Source organism: Metopolophium dirhodum, chromosome 9 (genome assembly GCF_019925205.1).
Source record: "Metopolophium dirhodum isolate CAU chromosome 9, ASM1992520v1, whole genome shotgun sequence".
Lineage (NCBI taxonomy): Eukaryota > Metazoa > Arthropoda > Insecta > Hemiptera > Aphididae > Metopolophium > Metopolophium dirhodum.
In genome coordinates, this window is record NC_083568.1 from 7,135,162 (window position 1) to 7,159,219 (window position 24,058).

The following is a 24,058-nucleotide window of genomic DNA, read 5'->3' on the forward strand; positions in this document are numbered from 1 at the left end:
TGGGAACAACCCCTGCATTTCGTCCCCACCGCACCAGATCCACTGCACGCTTCACCCGAGCACGCCTAAATAGTATACGTTCGTCAGCACGCGTTTATTCGCGGGTTGTTCGTATTTATTGTAAAATTTCAGAAAATTTAGTTTGAGAAATAATTCCAAGTATACATTTCTGATAAATTTAATAATTTCGAGAAAATAATTTAAATAAGAACTACCGAACTTATAAAAATCACCTTTATTTGAAAATATATCTAATAGACTGCAATACAACGTATAATATGGTCTGTAAATATGTATGATATATTAAAATATCATTTTGAAATTTTAGATACATTTTCTATAAATATAACTTTAGGATTTTTTATATATCAAAGCATAAAATATGTGGGTAAATAGCCTAGGGTACAGTTGCGTTATAAGAACGGCTCATGATTTCACTATGCATCGATAGAACTGCAGCTGGGGGGGATACAATATATAATATTTTATCAGTGCCCATTTGCCAAAGTATTACGTTTATGCCGCTTATTATTTTTATTTAAGTTTAAAACATTTTGAATTTTTTTTATATTTTTGTGTTTTCGAAAAATGTAAAAACTTCATTTTGGCTTGTCCCAAATAATGTGTATTATCTCGCTACTGGCCAAGTATATCGGCGAAAAAGGATAAAATGCGATTTTAGCAAAAGATATTATATAAAATATTAGAACATAAACAACCAAAAAATTATCATATTATTTTGGTTATTGAAAATATCATTAAAAAATGTATATACGAGCCCTATTATGTTTAGCAATATAAACAGCTAGTTGAATATTTTATACATTTTTGTCAAAAAATCAAAGTTGTGAGCAGGGCCCCGACAAGGGGAGGGGGGCTGTTGGACTTGGAGTTCAGGGGCCCGTTTAAATAAATTTGTAATTTTTGAAATTTTAAAATTTTAATAGAAATACCTATTTTATATTAAATAATATTTCATAGGGCTCGCAAAAACACTTAGTACAGGGGCCCAAAATTTGATGTGGGTTGCTGGACTTGTGAGTATAGCTGCGACTAGAAGGTGGCCTTTTAAATCACTAGGTTAATGATTTTATGATTAAAACTTTCGATCTACTTATCTATTTAAAAATGTGGTTTAGTGCGTGGGGCTGGCTGGAATAATCTTTAATATCATAATGTCTATTTTAAAAACCCAAGTATAAGCCGGTGGAAGAAATAAACGTGCATATTTAATTTGTTGACTTTTGAAATCACGATCAGCTCTGGTGGTTATTGACCTTATTTAGTTGGTTAATTTTGTCGAGTATACGACGACAGACAAGTGAGTGCAAATTCGTACTCAACAGGGGCGGGTCCAGCTAAAATAAATAAACCCTGGATCTGAGTCATATAGGAAGATCGTACCTAGTATAATATGGGTACATGCCATTATATTATTACCCATTACACGCGAGCTTCCCGCACTTAAACGTCTGCGACAAAAAAATTTTAATATCGAAAAAGTCTACGATTCTCATTTGCACCAATTTATTAATATTGCACACGTTCGAATTCCACGAACATATAATACGTATTATAGTTTTTTGTACTATTACACATTATTAATATAATGCGTCGAGCGGTGTAGTTGTGCACGATTCGTGTTTTCGTATTATATATTATTATAATATAGGTATTCCAGACGCTCGACGGGTGATAACAAAGACAGATTTACACACGTCGGTTATCAGGATGCAAACAAGTGGTTTCAAAGTGTCATAACCGAGCGATGTAATGAAATCGTAATCAAAAATACGTTATTATAATATGTCATACGATTACACGTGCAGCCCTATCATTATTGGTTTCTTTTCATCGTATAAATTCATAGTATATGAATTGGCCAGGTTCTTCAATAACAGCAATTTATTGTGGTTATCGTTTGGAAGTCACATGTTATGTTGTAATAACAACACTGTAGTCAATGTTCCCCGAAAACGTCTCGGATTTAAACGTCTGGCAATTTTTTTCGTCGTCTATAAATCTCGTTTATAATGAACTTTTTACTTTGACGTACGCAGTAGGTATACATTTCAAGCTGCAGTTGTTCGAGCTATACAAATCCACTACATACTTTCACACATAATATCGTAAATATTGTTCTCAAAGTTTGGAGGGTCGGATTATAGATTACTATAATATATGGGTATATTGACCCACACCTGTATGGTGTGTACCTATAAGCTGTTCGTAGTGAAATAGCCGCACTGGGAAATCTCCATCGAAATTCTTTTCTATTGATTTAAATATATGCGCGCGTGTATTTTTCAAAACAAATATCACACTCCCGTCTGATAAAATTGTTTGTTTACACGATGGAACCTCATCGAACTGTACCAACAAACAATAAATGTACCCTTAAGTGTGTGTGAAAAGGTAAAATATGATGATAAATTGTATATTACGGTTAAAAATGGACTTGGTGTGCAAATCGATCATCGTATTTTGTTGATTGTATTTCTATGACGTCGAATTTTATTTAGTTACTATAGTAAGTCATGTCGTAAATGTCATTTTTTTTTTCGATTAATTGAATGGCTTGAAAAGATGTATGCTGAATTTCCGGATTGATATGAGAAAACTATAAATAACACAAACCGAATTCACGTAATCTTAGAACGTTTAGTTTAACTGTTTAAGTATAATCTGATAAATTAATAATGATATAAAATGTAATTGATATAATAAATTGTAAGCATATAACATTAAAAAATTATACAACTTAAAAACAATAATGCTAATCATAGCATCATTACTGTAGTAGTTAAGATACCCAGAAGTCATAGAGCATAACATATTAACATAACTATAATTTCATATATTATTTTACATTTTTCGAATAATTATCTTACAAAATATGTCTGAAAATGACAATAATTATAAAAGTACATACATTACATTTACAAATTAATTATTTGAAAACAAAACAAAAAATTAAATAGGGAGTTGAAATTGTTAATAATTAGGTAAACATTTATTTTTTATTTCAACTTTCGTGATATTTTTTTAAAAATTGTATAATTTTGAACAGCATTAATTGACAAGCATTAATTAATATTAATATTATAACGGATAGAAATTATGGATCGCGTATTATATAAAATGCTTTGGTAGGTTTTCCTAGAATGGTTAGCTCTAAATATGAGGAAATTATTTTAATTAAGCAATTTTCTTAAGGTTTGCTATTTTTATAATGTGTGTCATAATTATAGGAAGACAATATTTTCATACCTAGCTTGAGATCTGTCAATACTTAATAAATATAAAAATATTGTTTTCGTTCATCATAGTATTATGAGAAGGGAGGCGGTGTAAATGGACAACAAAAATAAATTTAAAGTGTGCCATAATACTCAATGCAATAATGTGACGACTACCTAGGTAACTCTCTAGTAATTTGTTGTGATTAGAACAAAAAAAAAACCCTCACTCTTATATCATCTTTACGCCAATTTAGTTAATAACATCCAATAATGAAATAGTGTAATCTAATTCGTTATTTTTATAAATTTTTAATTTTTTTTTGCACTCTGGTGATTCCGATAAATCAAATATTATATTTCCATTATATTTAATTTTAACTTTTATAATCAAAAGTAACTTATATAACATATTATGTGTACATATACAAATTAATTTAAAAGAAATAAATATAAATTGGAAAATCAATTCCAGCAAACTGTGATAAATAATATACTAACTACCAAGTAGGAGTTAAAATGTATTAATAAAATATAGCTTTTTAAATTTCTAAATACAATATTACTGTGCAAATGAGAAAATTTACTTTTAAGTTATACTTATTATTTTTATTATTTTTTGCGGGTATTGTTCATGTTTTTTCAATAACTATATTATATAGTTTCAATATGAATCGTTGTTATTAAATATAAGCTTACTTAAAATTCAGTAGATTTAATCAATGTTTCTAAGCCAAATATATTTCAACAGATAAGTAATGAAAACAATTTAAAGATTAAACTTATTACTTATTAGGTATCAATACTGTTGTTTCTCATTTTTAGTACTTATAAGGTACAAAGTAGTAGGTAATTGTAATAGCGTAAGTCTTTCAAAACCTACTGACTTGTATAAGACATAATAATGACTTTTTTTTTATTAATATTTTCTTTGGAAAAAAAATGTATGTTTACGTTATTTTTTTTGAAAAAAAAAAACTATAATTAAGGAGTAAGGACCCTTCAATAAGTACATTTTTAAGATAGGGGTTTGGGCCGAACTATATGGGTCAAAAGAATAAATGTATACACACAAACTAAAGTGAATAATTTATTATAACTTTGAGTATCTATCATTTCATATTTACAAAAGTTACCCTAATATGGGATATAGTAAAAACTAAAAATTATTATGCGAGATAATTTGATTACGTCGCGATATAGCAATACTTCTGTTATTTTAGCAGAGCTACTATATATCTAACTTTTGTATAATGCAATATAATAATATTATTTAGTAAAATTTAGTGACAAAAGTCATTGGGCTTTTGTATAATAATATGTTATTTTAAAGTGGTAACATACAAATTATGCTTTCATTAAATAATATTATAATAGAACAATAATTTTCAACGACGTTGATAAGTTGAAACAACTTACTGTTGGGTACATTATGAACAATTATGAAATATGATTCACATTAAACATAATTAGGTAATTGAAAATAATGGTTATGACTCTTGACTTATATAACATAATATAATAATGTTAGGTACAGTCACACAGATCAATAAAAAAAAAAAAATAGAACGTCAATAATCATATTGTCCAATTTGTCCGACGAAAGATGAAATTTTTATCGTAGTCTTTAAAGTAAAATCTTTACCTATGCTAAGTGTCTAGTTTTCTTAATATTATATCGGTAAAATGGTAATAATATCGCTTGGTTGATTTTTTGATATCAGCTTTGTCGCAAATTTTTTATTTTTACTTAAATGTATTGTGATAACCAGTAGTTATGTAGGCGGCTCAATAGTATTGGTGCACTGTAGTTTATACTTGTTAAATTCCGAGAGTGTTTATCAAATACTTCATCAATTAGATATAAAGCTAATATACACTATCAGGTAAGTTATTTATATCGAACAATTTGATTTATTCGTATATATTTCACGTAAAAAATATAAATTCTGTGCAATTTGAAACGAAAATATGTTTATCACGCTCAGTAATGTTCTCAAGAGAACTGCATCAGATGTATTATGTATACAGTATAATTATACACAGCGTAATGTCCTTCAAACATACAATTATATAAATAAATCACAATAATTATGGTATAGGTATACGTATATATGATATTTTAAAGTTTACTTTTCCAATCGGAGACTGCAGTAACCGCTATACTTGCAGCTTTAAGTATGAAACTAAGTGTAGGTATATTATTACCTATCTTGTTCGATCGCTGTGTTCTGTTGCAGGTATTACGTAAAACCGCTAATAACGTGATGTCGTTTTTCATTTAGGGAAATCATTAGAAGAGATAAATATTGTTTTTTTTTTACCATACACGATAGGTACTCGCATGTAATTAAATGGGTAAATAATATTATACATAATATATAAATGATATACGAGCATCGGCATATATCAGTTAGATAACATACATAATATAGGTATTGAAACGGTCATTAAAATAGAACTGTGCTATATTTACTACTACAGTGTAAATATTATTATATTAATCTACGAGGAATGGTTTATTCGAGAGATACCATTAACGCGAATAACATATTGGCGGCCTCGCAGTGTCTTATACGTCTTTTAAACGTTTATGCAATTGGATGGACACCAATAATATTATTTATTTCGCATGCGAACGTTTGCAGACGGTTAACATTTAGTTGAAACATTTTGATAGAGTAACTTTGAATCGCTATTGTAAGTTATAACTCACGATTTGATTTTTAAATATTATTTCAAAATATTTTATATTTTTGAGTCGTGATGAAGTTCGAAATTGTTACCGATAAGCGCACGTACACGCAAATACGCATGGACAAATTGTAAAGACCAAGACCTTGGTTAAACATATCTGTAGGTGCTATCACACGTAGGTATAACCGGTAACGAGATGTCCGATAAAACATCATTTCTGGCGATCGGAACAATCCCTAACCTCTCCCAAAAATCACTGGACTACCGGTCAATGACGTTATGACTTCCATCAAGCGAAAATCAAATGTGATAGGGCAAAGCTTTTAGGATTCTATTTCGCCGACTATAGTCAAATTAAAAAAAAATAAGCAATTTTGAAAAATGCCACATTTTGTCCATTTCAAGAGACGACAGAAAATCGCAATATATATTAAAAGTCAGAATCGAATTCCTATTTAACCACACATTCCTCCTCATCCATAAAGATTTTTCAGTCTTCACTTAAATGCAATAAATGCCAAGCCGGCCTTACAACTCAACGCATAATTCAACGTTCCCCGGAACACAAAAATATATAAAAAAAAAAATGTCATTTGGGTTGTCCTAACAACCCAGAAAAAGACCTCAACGAAAAAATCAGCACCGAAATCGTGAACTTTCCGACTGAAAACAACAGTGTAAATACAGTCTAAGAATTTCGTCAATAGCACAATAGCATTCCAGTCCTAAGTTTTTCACAGTAATTATTGGAACCCGATCACGATTATATTTAAAATTGTAATTTATTTTTTATATAATAATATTATGTGCACTAGGCTATAATAACCAAAGAACAATCATAAATACATATGTTTAACATATACATATTCTGTACGTTTTTCTCGTGTGAATAGTGAGTGTTTTTCTACTCGGGTACGATGTTTAGTATTGATGAGATTGCAAGACAAGTATGTGTGGCCTGGCGAGTGGTGGCACATTACTCATACAATCATACAATACCTAAGTACCTACCTTTTTTGTTATTATATTATATTGATCGTAACTGTGATCGTAACAGTGATCGTGAAAACGTGCATCTGAATATTAATGTTTTCATTGATTCATATAATATAACCACTGATAATAAATTTTTTTTTTCTACACGATTTGTAAACATTCCTATAATTGTAAATGTTTATTGGTTTTAATGTATTCACTGAACCAAAAAATGTGTTGAATCCGCGAAGGTACCGGGGCTATTACCAATATACCTATTACTAAATTACAAAATTTTAACATTTCAAAACAATAATTTAATAATATATTATGTAGATTATGTAAAATAATTACATATTATAATGGATGAGACTCATGACATTGTTCGTAGGTACATGCCTAATATGTTAATATCTTGTACTATTTATGTTATATTTTATCTTTTAACATTTTCTATACAATTTACCACAATTTACCACATATTACGATATGCCATTTTAATTTAAACGTATATTTATTATGTGAACTTAAACGAAAAAACTATCAATTCGTTGTCAGTATCAATTAATTATAATGTAACGTTTTAGGAATTTATAAAACCTTTGTATATAATGGATAAAGCAAACAAACTGTAAATAATAATTTTTTTTTGAATGACCAGCTTTATAGTATCAATTACTTATTGATATTTAAGGACATAGGTACCTGTCATTTTAGTAGAACATTTTTTTTCAAGGTAGGTACCTACTGTATGAAAAAACGAATGTTTTATGCAACCAAAGCTATATTAAAAATTCCCAATAGATTCACAACAAAAAAATTTAACTAAATAAAATAAAATGTTTTCAAAAAATCTCTTTTTCTTATCTTAAGTATATAGATAACCTAACCAAGATCAGACTATACATATTTGAGTATAAATAATATATATATATATATATAATGTATAATATAATATATGATTTATAATAGCACTATGACATTTTTAAAGACAGTTAAGTTGAATCATACGAATGAAAAAATTGAACGGAGACAACACTATTATAGTGCAATGTATAAAATTATAAGTCGATTGGATTACTATATAATGTTTCAAATACGATATTGTGGAAACTATATTTTATAATAATAATATATTATGTCAAACTTTTAAATTTATTATAATATTATACTAATTATGGATACCAATCGCGGTGACTGACAGGTATGATATATTATAAATTATAATACGGTATGTAGGTAGATAAATAATAATATATCATTTCTTTTTATTAATCATGTGTACATTCATATGGTTTCAAAATAACTAATAAGATATTATAACTTCGTTTCGATATGTGTCTGTTTCCATTGTATTTAGTTATTTATAATTCACATTATGCGATGGACAGGACTATCCTCAAGTAATAAACTGTTAAATATATGGTAGCAAAATGTAATCACAGTAAACAATAATAGCAGTAGACAATACTAACGCTAAGTTATCGTATCGTACAACAACGTGAACATTTAAGACTTGTAGAAAACCACAACTATAACAATAATCCAAACGTTGTGGATTTCATGATTTATATAGCAGATGCACTCCCGTGAAAAAATTAACCGTACTAAATTTGTAGAAAATTCCATTAGAATCGGTCTATATTGGATTAACGCTTCTAAAGAAAACGTTCACTCCTCCGTGTAAAATACGCGTAAGTTTACGTAGGTATGTAATATACATTCCGATATTACATTAAAAGATGACTTTCTTGATGAAGGAACACTGCGAATAACCGAAAAAGTTTGTGATATATTTTCTGAAAGTCAAATGATACAATTTGTATACCTATATAGTATATTGTATTCATTTTTTGCTCGTTAGTACTATTTTGTGATACGGTATGCAAAAAAACTAAATATAAAACCGTCGCGTCGTAAGTAATATTATACAAGTCTGAATCAATTCTTTTTACTAATATTGAATTTATTATTTACTAGGTACAACTTAATATGATTAAACACGTAGTGAATTTTTAGTCTGCGCGTATATTTTCTTTTGTCAATCAGTTGTTAAAATAATGAATTTAAAGTGATTCAAACTTGTTTTATTTTATTTATTGTACATAGTGCATAGATAATAATCAATTTGCATAAATAATCATTACAATATTGAAATTCACTTGAAAACCTTTAGATCATACATTTTACAACAATTACGAGTATTTAGTTTAATGGTAAATAATTAATAATTATAATATAACTATGTGACTTACAATGCGAATGTCAATAATTTCTGTTAAATATATGACGTAAAATATTCACTGCGAATCATTTAAGGTTTTTTTTAAGTATTAATAATGGTTTGATCGGTTGCATAAATTTAATTATAACACCGTACCCCTTTCGCCCACCTTTATCAGCGATTGCCTTGCCTACTTATTATATCGCATTTTTTTGTTTATTAATTTATACATTTATTATTATCATCTATGTCCTATACTTTCTTATATACATTATATATATATTTATAGAGAGAGAGAGAGAGAGAGAGAGAGAGAGAGAGAGAGCGAGAGATCCGCTATAATAATTTTATTAATTTTGTCTATTCGGAGAAATATTATTACATAATAGATATTTGGTACCTACCTACCTGCCTAATTTTCATTATTTTTTAACAAACTTATTTAATATTATTCATTATGTGACTATAAATGTGAACTAAGAATTTATATTATATACATTATATTATACACTATATTTATACAATGTATAATATAATAGTTATATATATATATATATATTAAAAGTATTAGCGGAAAGTGATTAATTTTTTTTATACTCACCAGCTGTCTATCAAAGGGTCAAGTAATAAATTTAACTAAGACATTGATTAATTGCCTGATAGTTTACCTAACCGTGTTCAATGGTGAATTTATAAGACACTGAACAACATTAAACTTTATAATCCTGATAACCGACACCATATGGCTGATTAAAATATCCAAAAGAAATATATGAACATCCAAGTCATAAACCTGTCATTTGTGATGTTTATAAAATATTTACATTCGTTTTCTTATACTTACAATATTATGCGTGCAACATATTATTTTGTAAAATGTTATATTGCGATTTGATAATAGTCATAAAATATGCCCTAAATTTATGAGGTCAGATACTAATTAGGTTTCTGATATTCATTGTTTTTTTATTTTGTGATATGAATTTTTATCAGATAAATAAAACATATTGTAAAACTATTGGTTGGCTCAGGGCCAAATTAACAAAAATGTATACTAAATAATATATACTAATCAAATAAGTAATCGTTTATAATTTATATACAACATATTTTTTTAAATTTAAGAGCATAAACAAAATATTGTTAATGTTTCACATATTTGAGACTAGACTCGTTAAATATTGTTTAGTTTGTTATTCAACCACTTCCAATGATACATTTATAACCTACAAAAAACTGATAATAACCATAAACATATTAGGTACCTAGTATCTACTACCTACGTATAAGCATTTTGAACTATAGAAAAAAAAAACACTGAAATATTAATTTATTAGTACCTGCGTATAATAAATTGAAATTTGAAACATTAAATGTCAAACTAAGATATTTTAATTTATAATCTTATTACTTAGATGTTATACAAATTACAAGTCTTGCATTACGTTTACTTTTTTGTTTGTTTTGAATCATCATATTTGTCCTACCAATCCAATATTCATGACTAAATTCAGACGTAACTCAACTATTAAACATATTCCCGAGTATATAGGTATATAATACAAATACCTATGTAATATTACTAATATTATCTAGTGTAAAAATATTTAAATTTTCTTAAATGTAATCAAATTGAGAAATATTAAATCAAATTTATTAGTTGAATTAATGAAAAAAATTTATAATAATTATTATTATGCGAACTGAATTAATGAATTAAATTATAATATTTAATATTGATTTTTTTTGGTTTTAACAAACAGGGCGGTATTTAAACTCGCTCAAGCAAATGTTTTTCTTTAATGATAATTAATGTATTCAAATTCTGATCTTTATTGGTATTTTTAAGTAAAATAAATAGTTATGGTCCTATTGTTAAGTATACTTAAGAATTTCAAAAATCAGAATTTGAATAAATTGCTAAGGAAAAATGAGTATGATCATGATTGGTGAATCACTATGTATATATAGTACTATATTGAATCCATATTGAATAATGGATGATTATACTTTTCATATTTTTATAGTTATTGATCTCAATATAATTTGTCATTAAATTTTAAATAAAATCATATCGTAAAGTAAATTTAGATTTCTCTTTCTTAGAGGTGCCAAATTCACATATACACATTATTGCATTATTCATATAATTGTATATAGAATATTAACTACCATATACACCTACTCGAGGGCTAAACACGATTTTTAAGGTATTATGTATATAGATTTGATTTGACGAGTGATCCCGTAAGATCAACAGTATATCGAACTTAAACACTTGATCTTGGGATCTGCAAGGGCTTAGAGAAGTATAAAAAAAATGAATATATTTATAATCTAATATAATATATACTAATTAGTCATTACGTTAGTTGAATTCAAACGAAACAGTCAATGCATATTAGAATAGCAATTTTTTTGTTCCGAACGACAGCAGCTAGCTTATTTCTTATCGGCATTGACATTGCCGATTGTTATCGCGCGATGTAACGAAGAAAAATAAATGCAAGTCAATTTCACGTATCAGTTTTCAAGGTCGGACGAATTATTAGTTGTAAAAAATTATATATATATATATATATTTATCGTATTTTTAAATTTTTTTTCATGAAATCGCATACAGGTAAGTGAACAAATATTTGCGGGCCCTTTCGAAACGTACACGCAGTGTCCCATTTCCGGGTAAATTCGCGTGTCCTGAGTGTCCTGACACGGATCCCGTTCGCATTGTGTAGCCACGCCGAACGAGTGTGTGTGCGCGTTTGACACGACGCTCGTGGACAATGGCAACAATATAATGATAATAATAATAATGATGATAATAATAATAATAATAATAATAATAATAATAATAATAATAATAATTCAACAACACGATGCGATATCGTGTAGAGGTGTATAGGTACATTATATTGTTATATACCTTATAATATTCGCCGAGCATGTTTTGCTAAATCCGCGCACAATCGCGCGGTCCCCCACGTCTCGTCGATGATATTTTTTATTTCCATTAATTATACGTTATTATTATTACTGTCGTATTCGTATTATTATTATAGCTGTCGCTCGCGGAATGTAATGGGCGAAGAATTCGCAACTGGCCACCGCGTGCCCGCCGGAATATTAACGCAAACGCGTCGTCGTTTCCTCGACGGACAGCCGACTCGACACACGCGCAGGATTATAAAAATATTATTAAATACTTCTTGTAATATATTATCATATTAGGTACCTGTGGGTATATATTATTATAATATTTATAAATGTACGTCGGCCAGTGTCCGTGTTCAGTATTCAATTGCGCGACCAGCACACGTCTTCGGTGGGGGAGAGGGCGGTGGCAGGAGATATTAATTTTCGACAGGCCTATACGTACAACAACGAGCCGAACACTGACAATTATACCTAAAATATATTCTCTACATTGGCGCAACTAGGGGGGGGGCTTAGACCCCCCCTCCTCCGACTAAGATTTAGCCCCCCACAAATATCCCTTATTGATTTAGATATAAGCCCCCTATGGGTTATTTTAAATAAATAGTTTTGTTAGCCCCCCCCCCAGAATTTTAACCCTAGTTGCGCCTATGAATTTATAACATAAAAATGATTGCGCGCTTGTTAGTATCCGGTAATCTAGGAATCGATTGGCAGCAAATTGTGCACACGGCGTGTCCCTATATTGATACTCGGGGAGTGTTTAAGTCTTCGATTTTCCACATCACTCGTACAGGTTGCTACGGGGTGGCAACGTATACGGCGATTTCGTTATGATTCACGAAAATCGATTTTTTTTTTGTTTGATTTATTATATACTGCAGGGTTGTGGTTGCCATTGGTTACATAAATAAATGAGACTTATACATACCAATACAAATAAATTAACGTATGTCTGTAGCTTATATACTAGAGTGATTTTAAAGAGAACAATTCAGATATTGTTCTAAGAAATGTCTAGAAAATGTTCTAACCAAGGTTGAAAATATACCAAGTGCTATGACCAGTATACCGGTTGACTTAGTTCACAAAGCTACCGAAGCCCATTTGCCGGTGAACTGGGGTTAGGTAGGTTACCTACACTGAAACCGAGATACACCTACATGGCGTTGTATTTCATATTTATTAATTTTTTTCTCGGGCGAAGTCTATAATTATGTGGCTATAGTTACTTATACAGTAAACACTAAATTATTATCCGGGAAATAGGGTGGCACGGACAAGCGAAATGCGCGGTCAATCCGAAAAATACAATTTGAAACAATGATGTGATTGATGTTATAATTATAATATTATGTCATATCAGATATATAGTATTTAGAAAAAAATAGATAAGTACGCGTCGTACTTTTATTTAAACATTCATATAGGTAATAATATAATATATATAACGTAATTTATATATTTATTTTTTTCAAATTATAATCAAATTAATTTATACTGTACATAAACACTATTTTTAAGTATTGTAAAAAGTTTAAGCAAACGGATAATATTATTCTCCAAGCGGATAATCGAAAGTTTACTGCATATAATATTATTATATTGGTGTCCTGTGTGAAAGATATATTATTATCATACTATCTACCTTCATTGAATATTGGTGATTGAAGGGGAGACTTTATTCGTCTGAATAGCATATTATAATATTGTATAAAGTAGGTTATATAGGAAGCAGTGAAGCACATCCATTCAGTTACTCTAAAGGTTGCCGCTGCACAGTGGATCGGATAGGAATCGAATTTTTAACATCGTACGGAAACAAATTTTGTCTCGAACATTAGTGTAGGAACTATATATAATAATACGACGTACGCTAAAAGACCTTGGCAAAGTGTATGACGTACAGCTTTATTTCGCTGTGCTAAGATAAGTGAAAAAAAAAAAAAAATAAACACAGAATGCTAAAAGTAATTGAATTTTGCAATATTCGATCGAAAAACAAATGTATTCATAATTTTTTCATAAAACCTTTATCATTTAAATGATATTAAATAATATAATAATATGATTTTCTAATATTCATCTATTACATAGAAACGCAAATTAGTCACTGATGGTTTTTATTTTATCGACTATACGTCTTCTTCAAAATATGTTCAAACGCATCATACTATTATTTTTATATTTACATAATAAAATACACGATCGTCTACAGAGTTTAGATGATTGCGTTAAAATGGTTTTACTGGTTATTCATAAACCGATTAATTTTAAATTTTTCGTAGAATTGTTTAGCGTACATTTACATACATTTCACTTTGTGGCTCATTAAAATATTCGTTGCATAAGGCTCCAATAATTCAATTAGTAATTCCTAACTTCGAAAAACATATCTGAGATTTTAAGAGCACACCGTCTCCTATAGTGAACTTCTATTATTCATGTTTGTATATGTGATGCGTATATAATAGAACAGTGAATATTTTGTAATGGTTATTAACAACAAACCGCTGTGAAGGTATCTTCGATTATTGTTTGATAATCGTATAGATTATTCTATTTTTTTATAAGACTTGTCTGAAAAAATATTGTGCGAATCACGAAAAATTTAAAACCAATTACTTTCGAAAAACAAGTTCTGATTGGTAACTTACTGTTGAACGTACATTTGTTATATTAAATTTGAAATTGATGATAAATCATCGCATTCAAAAAATGAATTGTCGGTTAGTAAAACCAAGCCTGCTTAAGTTTATTCATAACTTATTTGTAGTTCTTCCTCATAGTTGAATTGCTGGAAAAATAAAAAATGACCAACTAGTCTCGATTTACAATCAATGGGGCTACTTGAAACTTGTAGAACACTCCCGCGTCTATCCGAAAAAAGATTTCACAAAAAAAAGATAATATTACCAATTGGTACAATAAGCCAATTATTTTTTTGCTTCATTTATATTCCAAAATAATAAAATGTATTACCTATATAATATACTTATTGTGTTTGTATAATCCTGTGTTTGATTATTTTCAATTTTTAACGAATCGGTTACTAGCTAGTATCTCATTAAATATAAAAAAGGATTAAGCATATTCAAACTGAAATGCTCTTATAGACTATAGTACAAGGTTTTATAAATATTAGATTATATTTAAATAATGAATATATTACTAAGTATATAGTATAATACAGCTAATATTATACATTTTAGAAATTACATTAATGTACAAAGGTGCCTAGGTGTAATAATATTATACTAAATATATTAACTAATAATATTATAATAATTATAGTAAATATTTAATATTGTAAAATGTTTGTTATTGAGATCACTTGAAATGAAAAAACTCTCCGTCGAAATTATTGGATGTTTGTTATACATAGGCACCATTAAAATATATATTTCTTAAGTTCCAATTATTTTTTTTTATCCATAATTTTTTAGATGCCCATGTTTTCTTCTCGTGAAAATTCGAATATGAAAACCGATATGATCAATTATAATATTATCTTTAAGGGTTTTTTACGTTGGGTGTTTTTTTAATGGTCGTATTACATTTACTGAAAGTTGTGAGCTTCTAATTCTCTGCACGTTTATTCACTTTATCACATAATAGTGCAATATTCATTAAAGATTACATACAAAACGAAAATCCACTAAACCACAAGTAGGTACCTACGTGTGCACAATGTTTTATCTTACCTTATGACTAATATAAATATATATTATATGTAAGTTATTAAAATCTATAGACATTGTAGGTATCTACGTCCTAGGGATGGGCATGAAATCCGAATATCTGAATTATCCGAATATCCGGATATCCAAATCCGGATTTGAATCAAATTCTTATCCGGATTTCCCGAATTATCCGGATTATCCGGATTTATGGATTTGCTTTTTTATGTGACTTCAGACTTACAAATATTTTTAATGTATGGTAAAATAAATTATTTTATTATAATGAAAATTTAACAAAATGTTATATTATATCAAAGTTCGTATCATAAAAATCGTTCGAAATGTATACATTCCAAATAGATAAGTATAGTGTATACCCAATTAATTAATCTTTACTGCATAACCTTCGGATGGTTATTGAAAAAGGTTTTTTGAAGATAAGTTAAATTTATCTTACAACAATAATTGTTATCGATATAATTGTTTACTCGGACATGTTCTTTTACAATTATCAAATAAAAATTATCGAAAAATATCAAGTGGAGAGTGGAGACATATTTGTAGGAATAGTATTTCTGTTGCATCAAACGTGTTAACATTGAATAATTGTACTATAATGCCTCCAAGTAAAATTTGGAATTTTTTTACGCGTGGCGAATCAAATAAAACTGCTATATGTTCTGTATGCAACGACGTTTTAAAAAATATGGGATCTACATCTATTTTATGGTCGCATTATAATCGGTGGCATAAGCCCACTGCAAACGAAATTAATGAAGAACAGCACGCTAAAGAACATACAGGGTAAGCATGTTATTAATACTACACTGTTTGTGCTTTAATTAGTTATTAAAGTGAGAACTTTATTGCGCTATAATATGCGCTATATGCGCTTAATTGGGGACCTATTTCGTTGAACGTCCGCGTAAATAAATATATAATTGGTTGCTATTGGTTAATCTGGCACGTTTGTTGATTTCTATTATTATTTTTTGTCAATATACATATTTATGTATATAAATGAATGTCTGTGCGTAGATTAGACCTCTGGTAAGAAGATAGGCTAATTTAAAGAGTGTTAAATTTGGTTTTTTTCATTGTATTTTAGTACGGTTAGGTTAGTTTAGGATTAATTATATTAATTAATTATATTTCTTTAACAACTGATGGTTGGACATCAACAGCAATTGATTCATATTTAACATTTACTGCTCATTATTTTGATGATAATTGGAAATTGTATAGTGTAACTCTTTCAATTGAAGAAATACAAGAAAGTCATACGGCTGAAAATTTAAAAGACAGTATTATGAATGTTATTGAGTCTTGGAATTTAAATAATAAAATAACGGGAATTAGTCATGATAATGCTGCAAACATTTCAAATGCTGTAAAACTATTTTACGATCAAGATATTTATTCAAATCGTTGTGCTGCTCATACACTACAATTAGCTGTGAAAAAATGTTTAGATTTAAATACATGTCGTCCTTTATTAAAAACCGCATCAAAAATTGTTGCTAGTTTTCGACAATCTTCTAAAAGAACATATGCCTTAGAAAATTATTTAGCTGAGAAAGAGTGCAAAAAACTTAATCTTGTACAAAGTTGCCCTACACGTTGGAATTCTACTCTAGGTATGTTAGAACGATTGTTGGAACTTCGTTCAGCTGTAGTTGTCATTATGTCTGATCGGACACTTTTTAATAGTAAGATCGCGAAAGATCAAGAATTACTAGAAGAAGACTGGGAAAAAATAGAAATACTTGTTACTTTATTGAAACCATTAAAAACAGCAACAACAGTTTTATGTGCTGATCAAAATGTCACTATATCAATGGTAAGTTGATTAAAAATTATAAGTATAAATTAATATTCAACAATAATTATTATTTTGTAAATATCATAAAATTGTTGTGTTTATTTTCAGGTTTTACCAATTGTTAAAAGTCTTATTGTAAAACATTATAAACCCAATAATCTAGATAGTAGGTTTTCAACTCTATTCAAAGAGACCATTATTCACGAATTATCAACACGTTTTTCTGTACAAATTGATGTTGACAACGATTGCGAAAGAGAAATTAGTATCACTCAAATGGCTAGCATACTTGATCCTAGATACAAAAATATGTCATTTGAATCTTCCGAAAATATTAAAAATCGTATTAAACAAATAGTACGTTCAAAAATGGTTTTGTTAAGCAGAAATACTGATGTACGTATACCTACAGAAAAACGCACAGCACTTGATGAATTACTTGAAGAAGAACCAAATAATGATACTGACGAGTTTTCAAGGTATATGGCGGAATTTCAAATAAATCATAATGCAGATCCATGTGCATGGTGGAAAGATCATGAAAACATTTATCCAACGTTAGCCGTATTAGCTAAACAAATATTATGTATACCAGCATCTTCTGCTTCATCAGAAAGAGTTTTTTCAACAGCCGGTAATATATTATCCCCAAAACGTAATAGAATTACACCATGCCATTTGTCAGCCTTAGTTTTTTTAAAACAAAATAATAATTTTTAATTAAAAAAAATAATTTAAGTAATATGCATGAATATGTTTACTGTTTTGTATGAATTATTGTTGTATTATTAATATATATTATTTACCTAGTGAGATTAAATATAATTTTTGCTATGTTATAAAGTATTTATTTTGTTATTTTGATTTTTGTTAGATATTATTTAATAATTATTATATAAAATGTTATGTTACATTATTTTACATTTTTTTTTTAGTATAAAAAAATAATAATTAATTTTTACAAATAAAAATGTGCTTAAAAATTTCAATAAAACCATTTACATAATTAAGTAATTGTTTTTATTACAGCTAAGCGCAAAACATCACTAGTACTTAAAATGTGTTCGAAATTTTGTATACCCATGTCTGAAAATTATATTATAGAATTAAAATATTATTATTATATAAAAATGAGTCATTGAACAGCAAAATCGAGTTGAATAATCCGGATACTCCGGATAATCCGTGAAATCCGGATTTTCTAAATCCGGATTTGACAAATCCGAATAATTCGGATTTTTGAAATCCGGATATGCCCACCACTACTACGTCCTATACTGCGCGTTATCAAAATGATTTAATAATTTATTATTAATTAATTTAATCGTATAGAATATTTACATAATAACTATTATATATTACATAATCTTTGAATAAATAATAGAAGCATTGTGACATAATTACTACAATAAAAAATAATTGTATTATTATTTATTATTCGTAATAAGCCACGCGATGTGATCAATATTATTTAATATTTTGTTTACATTTTTCAATATTTTATCAGTTATTTATATGACACTGTATATTATATATATATATACCTACCATAGAATAACAGGGTTTGGTTTCATTTGACCTTATTATCGTATCAATTGGCTTATTTTTTTTTCTGAAATTGGTAAATATAACCCGCGGGGGATTAATTGAAAAAGCGATGGACGGGAGCTGCTAAAAAAAATATCTCGAATGTCTTGAGATAAGTTTTGATGCACTCGAGTCTCTATATGAACGACCTTTGATAGGTCCATATAATATAATATATATATATACCACGAGTGTGGAAAAGCAGATAAAAATAAAAACCGTGTTCGGCGTGTGAGTTTTTTTTCGAGAAAATGTATGTCTGTTGATGAAAACACGACATGCATTCTATATAGATGCATTAGGTGATGAAAACAAACAACGCAATTATTATTATATTCTATTTTTGCCGATTAAAAATTATTATTCTGTTTGTGACACTACAAGCAAACTGCAAAGTCTTGGATTAATGACACCGAAGGTCGTTAGTAAAAACAAAATATGCTTTATAGTAGGTGTAGGTATACAATAATATATGCTGTGTATATGTATAACACGCATGCACAGAAATCTTTTCTTTTCCGTTTACCGTGGCAGGAAGGAGGAACTATAATATAATATAATAACATAATGAATTCGTCACGACACTTATGTTATTAATTTATCATATTATACTATACGCGTATTTTTGTTATCGAATTCGACAATAAACTCATTACAGTCTTAGCACATATTATTATTATTATTTAAAAATATATAATATTAAATTGTATAAATATGTTTTTGGCGTTCGACTTTCGTGAAAATCAGATTTATTTAGACGGAGGAATAGTGGTTCGCACACCGAACATTGTAATGACGATTAACTTTCATAATATAATAATAATTACTGTCCAAATCCACACGACCAGCCGTTTAATTTTTACCGAATAAATTTCCATTACCAATCCTCATTCCCTGTATCCGCAGTCCGATAAACGTACATACTCTGACTAAGTGGCGTTATCAGGGGAGGGGGGTGTTGGCCAAGTATACAAATACAATATGCCTTTTATTTACACTTTTTATTTTTTATTAATCTTGATAAGATTCTAAGGTCAAGACAGTCAATGGGGGGGGGAGGGGGGGGCTATAGCCATTGTTGGCTAGCGTAACACGCACCATTATAATTGTGGTCGAACGGAGGATGGCCGAAAGTTTCCGTTCGACAAAGCTTACCCGCGATGAACTATGAAAGTTTTTTATTTTTGCGCCATAAAAACTCTAACAAATCATAATAATAATAATAATAATAATAAGACGACGGTAAAAAAAAAAAATGTGCGCGACTTTTATTCGTGTTTTATATTCACGGTGCGAATATGACAGTCTCGTTAGTATTGGCGTTGCAACGGCGACTCGGACGACATAGTAATATACCGTCGAGTTATGCGAATAGATATAAATATAATATAATACGATATCGTAGGTGTATAATATGAATGTGTAGAGTGATACAGCGCCTGTATATAACAATATACACAATAATATTATATTATTATTATTATTGTACGAGGTTAACATATATTGTACTATACCTTTACCTATTATGTTGTGCTCCATTATACGAACCCGATAATGGGAAAACGACACGTGTTTTACGTTGTGTGTATAATATAATATCTGCGAAACGTTTTAATTACTCACGCGCAAGCGTTCGTATACGATATTGTTTGCTTTTGCAGTACCTACAATAATAATAATAAAAACAATAATAATAATTATACTATATGTGTGATGCCAATATTACACTATCGTATCGATATTTTAACGCGAGACGGAAACGCTACGCCGGAATAGTTAAGTTCGCCACTGCAGCTGCAGCGGCGGCGGATTTAATCTATTTTATATTTATAATATGTGGCGTCGATCACGTAGACTCGCGGGCTGTGACGAGCGATTTTATATAAATTATATATTATATTATTATAATAATACATAGGTATAGTTACCTTGGTATAGTTATATCACGAGACGCCGTTCGTTGCATCACAGCTAGACAGTATAGTTATCACTTATCGAAGTCATCGGGTCGAGTTGGCGGCCGATACACTGTGGTTGGAAGTAGGTAGTGTTTATACGTCACTTTAGTCTACAGTGCTTTTTTTCGGTAGATAATTTTAGGACTGCACTAGAGTTTTTCATTTTACGAATACCGTAAATTTCCCTACTTTGAACAATATTTTTTATACAAGGGTTTATACTTACCCTAATTGGTATTTCTACTTCGTTCAAAACTATGACATAAATATGACTCTTTTTAAAAAATCTTTACGTGCATCCTTACAAACATGTCTAAACGTCAGCACTGTCATTGGTAGGCGGAAAAAAAGCCCAGAAATATAAATATAAATGTGAACACACATGTATACTCTGTTCCTAATTAGTAATTACCATGTATTTATTACAAAATATGATAATATATTTTAATGAAAATAATAATTAATTGTATAAAATATAGATTGTAAATAAAATAAAAATATAAATACGAACACAATATTATGTATACATACTAAAATATTATCTGTTATCTAAATATATTAACTACCAGCTGTTTTGTATTAACTTATTATATTATTATTTATATTGTTGTGTAATTTTTGTATACATTTAACCATATTAGTATGTATATACATAAGACTGATGTTTTTTGACTTAGAACTTATAACACATTATATCATGACGTATACGTAATATCGAGTTCGTATATTTATATTTCTGGGCATTTTTTCCTTGGTGTGTTTATTTTTTTGGACTTTTTTTCCGCAATTCCTGACATGATATGGAGCTCGTGTTTAAAAAAATTTAGAATATACCCGTTTTGGGACACTGGCAGATTTGACAGTTTTGGTATTGAGACGTTTCTTTCCGCCATATATATTATACAAATATTGCATGCAGGGATATATATTGCATATAGATATTATTATTCTAATTAAAACAACGAAAAAACAATTCTAACGAAGTATGTTTGCCCTATACATTTGCCTATAAAAGCGGCGGATTTGTCCAAATATACATATATTTATTACATTAGTTCGTAATATAATCGAATACTATACGAATATGCGCCTAACCCGTCATATCATACACAAATTCATATTTGACTCTGGCATTGAAAATCTGTTTGCGTTCCAACCGCAATACGAGTATAATAATATATTATATTATACCTATAATATTACAGTAATATTCGCATTATGCCCATTGCTATACGGACAAGTCAGATCGATTGATCGGCAGAGCGCTTTATTGAATAGGTAGCTATATTGTTTTCAAAGGCACATAACAATATTATACCTACGGGACACCGCTAGCTATACCGTGTACCGCGTACCAGCCATTGAGGTGTAACCTATACCTACACAAACTGGACAGGAAATTGTAAAGGAATGCGCGTATTATTGCTGTTAATATATCTTTTGATTTTCGAGCGGGACGTCCCGCGTGTAGTATGATGTATTATATTATTGCAAATGTTTGTTTAGCTTAACATTTAATGTGCGTTTGTTGTGCCATATTATGAAGCATAATATAATGGCGCATGGTCGCATAATAAACATCAAACGCCGACTGTTTTGCCTGTATTGGACGAGCTCGTTGTATTTACTGCAATTTACATATTGTGTACAACAAAGTGTACCTACCCGTTTATATTATTATGATTATGTTTGAGGATAGTTATTATACCTGTGCACACATAGCTACATTATGTGAGTTTAGGCCAGCATATAATTTATAAGTATACAGTAAACATTATAACATTTGTCGCATTTAAGTATAAAAGTATTTAGGTCTGTGTGCCTCACTAGGTATATATAATTGGTCAGTTAAAATCATTATACTCGTACAGTGCAGACTTCGTATTGGTCATAAAAGATTAACTCGTAGATTCCTAATGGCAAAAAATGATCAACCAACAAGTAAAATGTGTGGTAAGATACTTACAAGTTACAGTCAAACACTGCGTAATGAAATAATATTATACCCACGACCTCGCCAAACCACACAACTTGGACACAACACTAGACCGAACCCCAACGATCGATGTCAATGTTAATGCACATGCCTTTAATTATATAAACAATAAAATAGTTTAATTATGCAGATAATACCTATATGATCCCAAATCGTACATAGTCGATATAGGAAACAGAAATTAACATTTTTTTTTTTAAATACGTTTAATTCAACCGTCGTTTGATATAGGACTCTCATTAAACAATATTATATCTAATATTTAAGGGTGACTGACCAAAAAATGTATATACTTTGGGCATTTTCTACCAAGTAAATAGGCTTATAGCCAATACGTAGGTGCGCCCAAATAAATTATTTGAAATTGTACTACTTGCACTATTTTTCTATCGTATAATTCATATTCACCTAAATCAAAACTAATTGTATAATCCATGTGATTTCAGCACATTAGCCTTCGTCTACTTAAACGAATGATGGTCATACTTTGGCTAGGAGTTCTGTGTTTGGTGTGCGCACCATATTTTGGATTCGGTCTTTACTGGGACGAGACAACGTCGACGTGTGTGCGTTACCGGAATGCCAAGAAGCCTTTGGACGTGTTATACGCTTACTTATATTTCGGTCATGGTAAGTATGTGTTAACCAGCTAATACGCGTCATAGACAATGCAATCAATTAAAAATATAAAAAAATAAAAAATGGTCTGGAATTATTGAAAAAAAAATTAATCCACTTCCTCATCTGTATAGGTATAATGTAGGGAGGTACTATATAATAAAAGGTATACCTAAATCGTTTTAAAACAAATTCCTTGTCTACATCATACGCAAGCTTACAATTTAATGATTTATTGTACACAATAGCGATAGTATATATATTGCAGTTTACTGTGTGTCTAGAGTTAATATCTTATCAAAAGTAATACATAACATTTTTATAT

General features: G+C 29.2%; 2 protein-coding genes across 3 annotated transcripts in view; both read left to right on the forward strand.

The window, feature by feature from the left end:
* Positions 1-24,058, forward strand: part of LOC132952070 (prostaglandin D2 receptor-like) — a 34,040-nt gene that overhangs the window by 626 nt on the left and 9,356 nt on the right. For both annotated transcript variants that reach the window (XM_061024201.1, XM_061024202.1), the window contains exon 2: positions 23,562-23,745. In XM_061024201.1, the coding sequence (XP_060880184.1) occupies positions 23,562-23,745 (184 nt within the window). The remainder of the gene's footprint in view (positions 1-23,561; positions 23,746-24,058) is intronic.
* LOC132952069 (E3 SUMO-protein ligase ZBED1-like) lies at positions 16,940-18,358 on the forward strand. The gene is made up of 2 exons (XM_061024200.1): positions 16,940-17,592; positions 17,683-18,358. Exons 1-2 carry the CDS (start codon positions 17,062-17,064, stop codon positions 18,292-18,294), a joined length of 1,143 nt encoding a protein of 380 aa, XP_060880183.1. The 5' UTR covers positions 16,940-17,061; the 3' UTR covers positions 18,295-18,358.